This window comes from Manacus candei, unplaced genomic scaffold, assembly GCF_025592945.1.
Source record: "Manacus candei isolate 608988 ecotype Guabito, Panama unplaced genomic scaffold, ASM2559294v1 h1tg000021l, whole genome shotgun sequence".
Taxonomy (NCBI): Eukaryota; Metazoa; Chordata; class Aves; order Passeriformes; family Pipridae; genus Manacus; species Manacus candei.
Genome location: NW_026138069.1, coordinates 362,255 through 374,283, shown reverse-complemented (window position 1 = coordinate 374,283; position 12,029 = coordinate 362,255). Strand labels below are relative to the sequence as shown.

The following is a 12,029-nucleotide window of genomic DNA, read 5'->3' as shown; positions in this document are numbered from 1 at the left end:
ATAGCACAAAGACACTCATCAGATGTGGCATTTTTTTCTTACCAAAAGTATTTTGAAGCTGAAACCAAGGCTAAGAACCACCAGTCCCTGAAGGAATAATAGAAGAATCAAACAAAAGTTTGCAAGAGACATCTAGCCACTGTGGCTCATTAGTACAACTGATCACCTCCAGCCTCATACAGCATAGTCAAATTTTCTTTAAAGATAAAGCTTTTATCACTACAAGTCTGTATATTCTCATAGAATCACAGACTTGTTAGGGTTGGAAAGGACCTCTGGAGATTATCTAGTCCAATCCCACTGCCAAGGCAGGGTCACTTACAGCAGGTTGCACAGGAATGTGTCCAGAGGGTTTTGAATGTCTCCAGAGAGGGAGACTCCACAACCTCCCTGGGCAGCTGTTCCAGTGCTCTGCCATGCTCAACATAACGACATTCTTCCTAATGTTGAGGTGAAACTTTATGTGTTGTAGTTTATGGCTACTGCTCCTCATCCTGTTGCTGGGCACCACTGAAAAGAGTCTGGCACCAACCATGATTATGTCCTTTAAACCATAATACCATTGTTTTACCATTATACTCAGTGAGAGAGGGAAAAACATTCTGAATGGCAATTCTTTCATTTTACCATACCTGTAAATGTCAGCATCTCCAAGGGGAAGGAGGTGCACGGAAACAAGTTTCACCCACATTAAATACAAATGCTCAGACATGCCTACCGAGGTCATGGTTTTTTAGCCCTTGACAACATTCTCCATAGCAAACTAAAAACAGTGAGACTAGTACCCTGTGCCCATTAACACTGTGTGGGAATTACACAAATGTAAAACACACTTTCCCAAGAAAAATCAAGTTTAAAACCAGCTGCAGCTTTTTAGCCAAAGCTACTGACCTTAAAAGGGGGCACAAGGCCTGAGCTGGGATATGTGGTTTCAGTTTACATGGTAGTGCCCACATTTTGTATCTGCCCTTTTACAGATGCCCAACAACCTAGCACAGCACAGAGCTGGTTAAAGTGCAGGAACGACCTTCCCTCTCAAATTTAGATACACCAAATCATCCTTGAGTTGCTTGTTCACTTGTTCACTTGGTTTGTTCAAGTGTACCTGTAACCAGCCACTCGTAACTGCTTCCCCACCTCTTACGTAACAGGGAGACTGCCAGGGCACATCCCAAAAACACCTCCAGCTCGGCAACACCGCCCCCTCAGAAGTTCCTGTAGGCATCTACAGAGGAGACTGAGGGAGACTTCATTGCAGTCTTCAACATCGTCATGAGGGGAAGCAGCAGGGCACGTATCAATCTCTTCATTCTCATGACCAGTGACAGGACTTGAGGAAATGGCATGAAGCTGAGTTGGAGGAGGTTTAGGTTGTATATCAGGAGAAAGTTTTTCACTCAGAGGGTGGTTGAGCACTGAAACAGGTTCCCCAGGGAAGTGGTCACAGCACCAAGCCTGTCTGAGTTCAAGGAGTGCCTGGACAATGCTCTCAGGCACATGGTGTGATTCTTGGGGTGCCCCGCACAGGGCCATGAGTTGGACTCAATGATCCTGATGGGTCCATTCCAACTCAGCATATTCTATGATCCTTTAAAATTTATGCTTGTTCAACCATCCCCTGGCCCATGTTCCCAAGCCATGGTACCAAACAAACAGCTACCTTCAGGATGTATCCCTAAGGGAACCTGCATCTATTTTCTGGCTCCAGAATCCCGTAGGCCAGGTACAGCTGAAAACCCAACTGATCAACTGCACGTGGCAGGGAGGACAATGGAGACCAAAAGGTTGAAAAGCAACCAGCAGTGTGTGTTGTAAAACAGATACCCAGTCACAGTTTCTTGTTGCATGATCCAGGGCTTTGAGGAGGCAGTGAGCCACAGGAACCTTGTCATGTGTCCAAATTCAGGGAGGAAAAAAAAGTGACAAAGATGTTGAGAGGTCTGAAAATTTCAAAATCCAAATATGGGTTTCATGCAATGCAGGAAAACATAAACACACACACACACACACACACAAGGAAATCTGAAAAAGAAAGGTCCCTTCCCCTTTTACCACCTTGAAGGTCAGACACTCCTCACAGAACACAGACAAGGAGCACAAGGCGGGGACAGGGAAGGTGAGGATGAGCCACTGTCAGCCCCGATGTTCCTTGTCTGCACACCCGCACTCCCACCCTGGGACTCTGGCAGGGGGCCAGGAGTGCCCCGGGGCTGGGTCCGGCGGGCACCAAACATGACTGGGCTGCATCACAAGCAGTGTGACCAACAGGTTGAGGGAGGGGATTGTGCCCCTATGTTCTGCTCTGGTGAGACCCCACCTGGAGTGCTGCATCCAGCTCTGGGGTCCTCAGCACAGGAAGGGTATCAACCTGTTGGAGTGAGTCCAGAGGAGGGCCACTAAGTTGATCAGAGAGATGGAGCACCTCTCCAGTGAGGAAATGCTGAGAGAATCGGTATTGTTCAGCCAGGAAAAGAGAAGGTTTCAAGGTGACCTAATTGTGGCCTTCCAGTATCTGAAGGAAAAATGGGGCAAGACTATTTACAAGAGCATGTAGTGACAGGACAAGGGGGAAGGGTTTCAAATTGAAAAAGAGTAGGTTTAGAAGAGATATCAGGAAAAAATTCTTTACTGTGAGGGTGGTGAGGCACTGGAACAGGTTGCCCAGGGAAGTTGTGGATGCCCCACCCCGGAGGTGGGGCCAGGTTGGATGGGGCTCTGAGCAACCTGGTATAGCTGGGCCTGCCCATGGCAGGGGGGTTGGAAGTAGATGATCTTCAAGGTCGCCTTCCAACCCAAACCATTGTATGATTCCATGACGGGCCGAGCGCCCGCTCCTCGAAGAGGTGCCGCTCCGACGAGCAGAGCCGCAAGGCCCCAGGGCCACCACCCCGTTGGCGCCGGAGGACACCCGGGCGGCGGTTCGGGGACACCCCGCGGGCGGTTCGGGGACACCCCGCGGGCGGTTCGGGGACACCCCGGTTCGCGGACACCCCGGTTCGGGAACGCCCCGGTTCGGGGACACCCCGGTTCGGGGACACCCCGGTTCGGGGACACGGCCGGCAGCGACGCCACCTCCAGGCACTAGCCGCGCGCGCGCCCGCCGCCACTGCCCGAGTGACGGCCGGCTGCGCCAATGAGGCGAGGGGGCGGCCCCGCCGCCGACCAATCGCTGTGCGGTACGGCGGAGGGGGCGGGCGCGGGGCCGGCATGTGGCGGGCGGTGTCGGGGGCGCGGCGGCTGCTGCGGCCGCTCGGGGCCGCGGCCGGGGGCACTCCGCGGGCGGTGCCGCCGCCACCCCGGGCCCCGCCGGGTCCCCGCGGGGGCTGCGCGGCGGCGGGAGCCGGAGCCGGGGCCGGGGCGCTGGAGGCGGCGGCGGAGCGGCGCCAGGCGGCAGGTAGGGCCCAGCCGCGGGAGCCGCGCTGCGGGGTGACCCTGAGCGAAATGTGACGCCTCGGGAAGAGGGGGCTGCTCGAAGCGCGTGGAATCGCTTCTGCAGCTGCGGGAGGACCCTCACGGTGCCCAGTGCGGTGGGATCGGCCTCACCTCGGCTGCGACCGCGGGCCTCAGAGTCACGGCATCGTCACTGGGCCAGCATCGACTCCCTTGCCCGGCGGGAAAATGAGGATTCGGGGCTGGTGTGAATGGAGCCTGTGTGTAGATGCCTACAGGAACTTCTGAGGGGGCCGTGGTCCCGAGCTGGAGGTGTTTTTGGGATGTGCCCTGGCAGTCTCCCTGTTACGTAAGAGGTTGGGAAGCAGTTACGGGTGGCTGGTTACGGGTACCAGCCTCGTGTGCACAGAGCTGGTGTGTCCCGGCAGCTGTTCTGCAAACCTCCTCCAGCCTGGATCTGGCCGTGCCGATCGGCGTGGCACACCGTGCCCGGGGTTGTTTAGGCCATTCGCTCTCAGAGGAGGCACTGGAGACTTCACATGTGGCTACCAAGCAAATATTTAACTTTTGTAACCACTGCGTCTGGAGGGGCTGTGGCCATCGCTAATTTTCTGCATGTGTGACCACAGCAAAAAGTTGAAAGAGTGCATGAGTCCCTGAGCTCAAAGGCTTCCATTTACAGAAATCTGATCCAATTTCAAATCCCCGTTCATGCATATAATTGTATGTAGCTGTTGTTCTTGTGTTTGGTTTTTTCTTTATATTGGGAAATATGAAGTTTGGCTCTGTGCTGATGCTCCGTCTGCACTAACGTTCACTTTACAGTGGTAGACTTGCATTGCTGACAGATTCAAATTATGTCTTAAGTGTGCACACAAATTGCATCTCCCTAATTAGGACAAATTATAAATAAACTGATTTCTTGGTGTGAACACAAGGCAGTTGCACAGATTTAATGGTTTCTAAACTGGCTTGCTTAAACTGTTGAAGGACTAAAGCATGGTCTACAATATCATAATCTTCTGCAGCAGAACAGGCTTGGGAAAAAGAAAAAAGTGGCTTTACTCTATGTGCAGATAAAAAATATCTTCACACTGCATCACGTCAGCTCCATTTTCAATACATTGATTTCACCTGCTTAAGGCTCTAGAATAATTTCATCAAGTATTATCACAGGTCTGTTGAAAAGCATTGTTTTGAAATATTTTCAGTTTTGTCTGTTGTTTTAATAATGTCTGTTGAATTACTTAGGTTTCATTCATTTTAATTGACAAGTGTCTGATGATATCATTGACTTGTAGATGCTAACAACAATAAATAAGTAAGTTAGCAAACATCAGAGTTTCATTTAGGTAACTTATATGTAGTGATAAAGTGTTCTTTACCAGAACACTGCTTAGTTCTCAGCTTTGATGATTTTAAAGATGTTTTTGAAAAATCTGCAGATCATGTTGCATTATCAGTATCAAACCAAACTTCATAATGAGTGACTAGCTTAGGCTATAATTCAGTTAATTGCTATTTTATGGCTTCTTAAATGGTTGATTTTTGGAATTAAAAAGATAAATTTGCCACTGTGTTATTTTTTCCATCTGCTCCCAGATACTGTTCTTCAAAAATTCAGCATTGACTTTGTTGTAGCACTGCTGAGGCAAGAAAACGCTAAAGACATCTGTGTCATCCAGCCACCTCCAGAAATAAAATACTGTGATTATTTTATAATTGTGAGTGGATCTTCAACACGGCATCTCCATGCAATGGCACAGTACATGCTGAAAATGGTAAGACAGTTTTTGCTGCTCTCCCTGAGTTGTGGGGAATGGTTTTAGATGTTGTGAAAGGAGTTTCCTCAGGTTTGCATGTATAAGGTTGTGCCAGGTAAGATGAACCTGATTACATTATATCATTTAGTCCTGAATACATCTAGCAACTAACTATGCTTTTTCGCTTTAGCAGCACTACACAAAATGTAGTAATATGTTTTAAAAACAGACCTCACTGGATGTAGAACAGTGATGACATCAGCAGAGTTTGGTGGCTAGGACAGGAGCGATGTGAAATGGTGATGATGACCTGTGTCCACTTTTATCTTTGTCCAGCAAGCATCATAGCTGTTCCCAGTCATTCATAATACTTACTTTGACTGTTCTCAAACCCTAATCCCTAAAAGTTCCAGATTCTCAGGTATATTGTAAGGCTGGGAAAAAGATGGCATCCTGAGGGGCACAGGATCCCCTCCTGGGCTTAGTAAAGCAAACTGCTGTTTAATATTCACCCTGCTGTGCATGAAGAGGAGGAAAGGAAGCGCAGTGGTAGCCATCCTTGCATAGAAATCCTGCGCTGTTTGGCTTTGGTGGAATGTGAGCTTTTCAGTATAGAAATAGAAGCCAATAAAAATACAAGTAGAGCTTAGGGATGAGGACCAGACTCAGGGGAGGGGAAACTTCATGGCCAGAAAAGAATCATCTGACTTTAAAAAGCGCAGTGTGAGGAGTATAACCAGTCCCCATCTCAGTCAGCTATCTGGACTCAGCCTGGAGTTTGCCTTCTCTTCACCCACTTTCTTTCCCTTCCTGACCCCATTTTTCCTTTGGCTCTTGGTTTTACATTCTTCCTTCCAGTCCCATTGGTTTCAGCTGTGAGACTTGAGGTGGGGAGGAAAGAGGGAGAGACGGATTTGCTTTTCAGTGTATTTCTGAACAGGTTAGGGGAGTTTCTTTTGTTCTTTGAAGGAATTGATGCATCTTTGCAAACCAAATTTTTGCCTTAAGCTGGAAGTTGCATTAATGTGATTTGAATGTACTAAATCTAAGTGCTTTATATATATATTCTGTTGTTTGCATAACTTGCAACAACTTAAATCAACAGCTTTCCATCTCCTCCGGACCAGGAGATATCAGTGAGTACTGCCCACCCTGCAAAAACATGGCTGTGCTTCATAGCTGCACCCTCTGGTGGCTGTAAAAGCAGCGATTTTGTAAAGGCAGAGCCTCTGGGGAGAGAAGGTGTCCGTCCTGGGCCTCCTGAAAAACCGGGAAGCCTGACCAAGTACATGGGAGTGGCTGAGCTTGTCTCACACAGAAGGTTTTCTAGGCAAAAATAAGCGGAGTAGGTGCTCAGGAGTACTGCCAGGCACCTGGCAAGCTTTACCATTACCGTACCTAAAAGCTTATGTCAGTGCATGATTTAGTCACAATAAAACACAGAAGTGCTCAGGTGTAGCATGAGATCTTCCTGCTTTGCTTCCAGGAGCTTGTAAATGGCAAAGTCCCAGCTACTGCTTACCCATTCCCATCTGGTTTCATGTTAGAGGAAGAAGCTAACACTTGGCTTTATTATAATCTGTTCACCTTACACAGCCTCTAAAGACGGGGCTTGGAAACTTGCAGCAGAGATCAGCCTTTGCAGGCTGATGATAGCTGATGGCAGTGCACACAGGGCTTTTAGCATTTTAAGCCGACTTTCAGAGAGTCTTTGACAATTACCTGCTTTTGAAGATGTCTCACAAGCCATCTTAAAGATAGGAAGGTAGAACTGGTTCTGAGTTACATTTTGAAAGTAACTCAGAACTAGTAGATTTTAAAAGTTTTCCTGCTGGTTTTCAAAAGGGTCATTATCTGGCAGCCAGCGTTGTGTGGAGCAACCAGGAACAGTTGCATTTGGTGAGAATTGCATTCCCAGTGAAGTGGGACTCATTTCTTAGCCAGCTATGCTAGTGTATGTTATTTTGTGTTTTGCCTCCATGGCAGAAAGGACTGTTAGAGCCCTTTCTATTGCTGCTTCTTGTAGAGAAACAAGTAGGTTATGGGCAGATCCAAAAGTGACCATGCTTAAGCATCTAGTTGTCAAATTTCCTCATCTCTGGTGGGTGCTTGGGTTCTTCATGTACTGGGTGGGGAGAGCTAAGCCTCTTAAGCTAGCATTTACAAAAGCCACCCTGTGTTGCAAAGGGAACTACCACTTTCCCTAGCTGTGTGTGTTTTGAGCTGCCCCCTCGCCTCTCCCACAGCAGTTCATAGCTTGGAAACCTGTGTGCCTGTCATGCTTTTCCCCAGCTTGCAGTGAGTGGTGAGTGTGTGCACTCCAGAGACAGGAGGCTTGCTTGAATGCCTTCCTCATGGCAGGGGGTGAAACTTTTTCACCTCACTCCCCTCTGAGAAGAGGATAAGCTTCCATTTCTGCATCCTTAACTAGCCAGTGTAAAACACCAATGAAAGGTATTGGAAAGGAAATAAAACTTGGTGGTAGTGGCAGTTCTAGGGACCCAGTAACTGAAAGACTACTGTAACACTGAGCAGTTACAGTATTCAATATTCATCTCAATAAAATATGGATAACCTACCAAATTCATGGATAACTGTATGGGAATTCAGAGCATTAGGTTCCAGGTTTGATACTAAATCCCACTGAGAAATCTCTACTTATTTTCTAGTACTGCAAGTCTATATTCTTTTTTTTGTGCAGACTCCAGAACCAACATGAAGTAATCTAACCCATTTAAGCTTTAAAGCAACTCAGCAAAATCTAGCTTCTCTGTTAAGTTTGAGTGCTTTTAAATAAATGCAAAGTACTTAATTTCTTGCCATTACCTTTTTTTTTTTTAGTACAAGCATCTCAAAGAAGAAAGTGATCCTCATACACAGATTGAAGGAAAAGAGACAGATGACTGGCTGTGCATTGATTTTGGTAAATATTTGTGAATCTGACAAGTACAAAGTTCTGCATGAGCTCCTTGTTGACAGAAGCATCTCACCGTGAACCCTGGTTGCTATGGAGAATTCGCAATACTTTCCTGTTTTGGAATTCCAGTTGCTGCTTGAACTCATTGAGATATTAAATGATTGTTCATTAAAGATCTTTGGCACTGAGAAAAAAAGCAGTAACTACTCTTTAGTGGCTAAAACACATTTTAATAAATTGAAGATAACAGTAGGGGGAAAAAAAAGATACTTTTGTCAATTTTCTCAGTTTTCTATAACCACTCTTTGGTTAAGTGGGTGCTTGCTGTATACTGCCTCAGTAGTGAACTATTAAATGGACTTTTTCACTGTCCAGATCATACCATGACATGGGGTAAAACATCAGTCCTAAGAAACTGAGTGTAATTCTTTATTCTTTACGTTTGAAACTCTACACAAATATAAAAGACTGCATTCAAAAAGCATTTCTCCTTCACTGCTAATTCTAGAATATCACCCTCCAACTTGGTGTTTTGGCCTAAAAGAGAGGATTGATGAGTGAGGAACACTGCAGCCAGTGATATTAAGCCTTGGGTACTTAACTGTCATAATACTTGACTGTAATAACTGAAAACCAATTGAAATTTAAGGACATATATATTTCCATTCTGTGCAAACAACAGTAGAGAATGTTTATTCCAGTGTTCATCTAATGCACTTTTGTCTAAGAAAAACTTATCAAAGTTTGGACCTATTTCATTATAAAAAACCACCTGAGAAGTGTGAACAACACAACTAAGAAAAATTACTTGGCTATAGCTGGATGTTGTTGGTAATAAAAGAAAGCTGAAAATCCATCTGTCACCTTGCAGGACTCCTTGAAGTAAAATTCCTTTTGACTTATTTTCTTCTGTCCCATAGAAGTCATAACTTGGTCTGGAGTCTTGTGATAGTGTCTTATTGTGAAGTATTGTGCCTCATTTTTGTGACTGTAGTCTTGGAGTCTTCTGAAGGACTGACCAATTCCTAACACTGTTTACGAACTGGAAGCAGCAATTTAAGAAGATACCTCTATGAGCTGACCTGTTATATTGAGCCAGAATAGGGGTGGAAGACTTGAACTCTTTGCACAGCTGAAGGTGTAGTAGTGCTTTACAGTTCACATTAATTTATTGTGAATTTCTGTTCTGCACAGGTAACATTGTGCTGCATTTCATGCTGCCAGAGGCACGAGAGGTTTATGAATTGGAGAAGCTGTGGACTCTCGGTCCCTACGACGACCAGTTAACACAGATGACTCCGCAGTCCCTGCCAGAAGACTTTATATTTGGACTGACTGCTAACAGCAGTGACCATCTTGAGACAAGAACTTAATGCAGCTACTGTGTGGAAAGAGAATGAGTGTGCCTTCACAGATCAGAGAGAGGCTTGGGAACTGACTGAGCAGTCAGTACAGTTAGCAGTACAAAACAGTGTATTTATTGGATGTGCCTAAGCAAAGTTCTAAACAAACTAAAAAAGTGATCAGAATCATAGAATCATCAAGGTTGGAAAAGACCTTTAAGATAAAGTCCAACCATAAAATATCAGAGGCAATCCTATCAGAGCTTCCTGGGGGAGCTACTGTCCCAGTGGAGTTTGCAGTGAGAAGAGTGGGCCAAAGACAGCTGCTCAAGCTACTTACCCTGAAACTCATGCTCATCCTCTGAAGTAATTGTTTTTTTAGTGTCTTTGAAAGACTTGCTTGTAGTGGCAGTGCAAAACAGATTTGAGTGCTGCAAGGAAAAACTGAAATAGTACAGCTGAGATGACGCTTCTTGTGTTAAGCTGTTTGCTTCTGGTCACAATAAAGCAAGTCATGGTCTGAGTTGAAGGGGGACAGAAAACAGACTGGTGTTACTGAGAACATAAAAGCCAAGAGCAGCAGTGACAAATAAATGTGCTTTGAGTTAACAGAACAGTAAGTCAGTTTTTCGGCCAAAGCCAATCTGTTTTTAATAATAATAAAAAACCCAAACTGAAGTGCTTCAATTAGTTGTCTTCAGTTAAAACATTCAGCTCAGTCTGCATGTGCAGTTGGCTCCTCCTCTAGCTTTTCTCTCACCTACTTTCTGAAAAGGGTCACTGAGACACACTCTGGCAGTATAAACCTTCAGCTCTTCGAAGTGGCCAAAAATAGTTCTATAGGAAGCCCTTGGTCACTGAGCATTACATACTGCAGATGTTGGGCACTCTCAGAAGTTATCACACGGCTTGTTCTTAATCTGATTGCTGCATGCTCTGCTCAGTTAAGAAGACCTTCAGGGTGGTAAGCTTGTCTGTGTAACACACTCCACTACAGGACAAAGTTTTCATCACTGGATTAGGATCTCTTCCTTTTTGGAGAAATTTGCATTGCTATGCATCAGGAAGCAGAAGCAGGAGATTCTGAGGGTAATCACCTTTTTCACTCCATAGCACCACACATTACTTCAAGCACTGCATAGTAGCTGCTCTTTGTAATGCTCAAAGTGAGCCTGGTCATTGTGCTTATAGCTGTGGTGTTTAGGAGGATGTGTGTGTGTGTATTTAATTTAAAACAAACAAACAACTTCTCCCTCTATTTCACATCATATTCTTGCTCTGCCTAGCGTCTCTTCTTTCAGGAATGACTGCCCCCAAGTTCACCTGCTCTTTGATACAAGGCAGCAGATAGTTCTGCAGTTAAGCAAAGGGCATTTATAAAATATAGTTAAACTATACAGATAAAACATCTTTGCCCACAAAACAAACATATTAGTGTTAAGTCTGAGTGCAGAGAAGGACTTTCAAAATGCTTCATGATAACTTTTCAAAAGTAATCATATGGGGGAAAGATAACCTGGCTGTTTTACAGCCTGATGCTTTCTAAATCAGGCATTTCCTCCTAGGAGTGATGTGTAGGAGTAAGTGACTCATTCCCTGAAACAATTTGCCTTTTACTGCTGCTTGAGGATCAGTAATACTAGATGGATAGAGGCAGGTTTAGCAAACATTAAACCATTATATGAACCCACATTTAGTAACCAGAACCACATAGAGTATCCTGTCTCCAAGAGCACAGTAGCAAAAGGAGCACCCAGAAAAGAACATTAAGAGATAGGGAATAGGTTCCATGGGAACAGGTTAGGACTCTTAAAGGTGAAAAGGGGTAATAGTCTGTAAGACAAGACAAAAAAAAAATTAACAAAGGAGACAAAAAACCAGTAAAATTAAAAAGTGTAACTGACTTTACTGCTAAAGTATAATGTAAAAAGGAGTTCTATGGAACATCCACTGCTTGCTATTAAACAATCAGAACTACCAGCCCAGGAAAACAACTTTGTCCTTAGCCATTTAACAGAAGCATTGACAATATGTGCTTAGCTACTGCAATGCCTCAGACAGGTTACTTGCCTGCCTTGGTGAGACTTTGGCCTGATACTGTTAAAAGCTGGGGACTTACAAATTAACCAAGACAGTCTGACCATGATCAGTAATGTGCAACATTGAACCCCTTTTGGAAAGAAAACTTTTGGAGAATTAGTTCAATGGGTCAGGTGATTTCTGTGTAAAATAAAAATAATTGAGCAGCTTGTGCAATGAGTCTACAGATTCATCGTTCAGTCCTCCTATACAGAGGTACACGCAGGTTTGGCTCTGTGCAGGATCCCCTGATGATGAATGAACAGGGGAAGCCATTGAAGTGGAACTTTTGTCGTCGTTTCACTGATTTCCTGCACTGCATTTGAGTAACTTCATTTTCAAGCACTGTTTGTGTCCATCAGTTGAGCTAACATCTCTGTTACAGCCCAGCTTAAGTGCTTTCTCCACAATTTTTCATGTTTGTTTAAAAATCCTACACCCTAATGCCATATCAAGCCCAGGCTGTCTTGCACAGCACACATGCTTCATTTAATGGAAAGTATTATGAAGAGCGCATGCCTTGGAAATTGCAGCTTA

General features: G+C 45.0%; 1 protein-coding gene across 2 annotated transcripts; it reads left to right on the top strand.

The window, feature by feature from the left end:
* Positions 1 to 3,207: 3,207 nt before the first annotated feature.
* MALSU1 (mitochondrial assembly of ribosomal large subunit 1) lies at positions 3,208 to 11,278 on the top strand. 2 transcript variants are annotated; one of them, XM_051786071.1, is made up of 4 exons: positions 3,208 to 3,394; positions 4,993 to 5,171; positions 7,995 to 8,076; positions 9,265 to 11,278. In XM_051786071.1, exons 1-4 carry the CDS (start codon positions 3,208 to 3,210, stop codon positions 9,441 to 9,443), a joined length of 627 nt encoding a protein of 208 aa, XP_051642031.1. In that variant the 3' UTR covers positions 9,444 to 11,278. The 2 variants fall into 2 exon arrangements, with proteins under 2 accessions (XP_051642031.1, XP_051642033.1); XM_051786073.1 differs by lacking the exon at positions 3,208 to 3,394 and adding an exon at positions 3,559 to 3,746.
* The last annotated feature ends 751 nt before the right edge of the window (positions 11,279 to 12,029 follow it).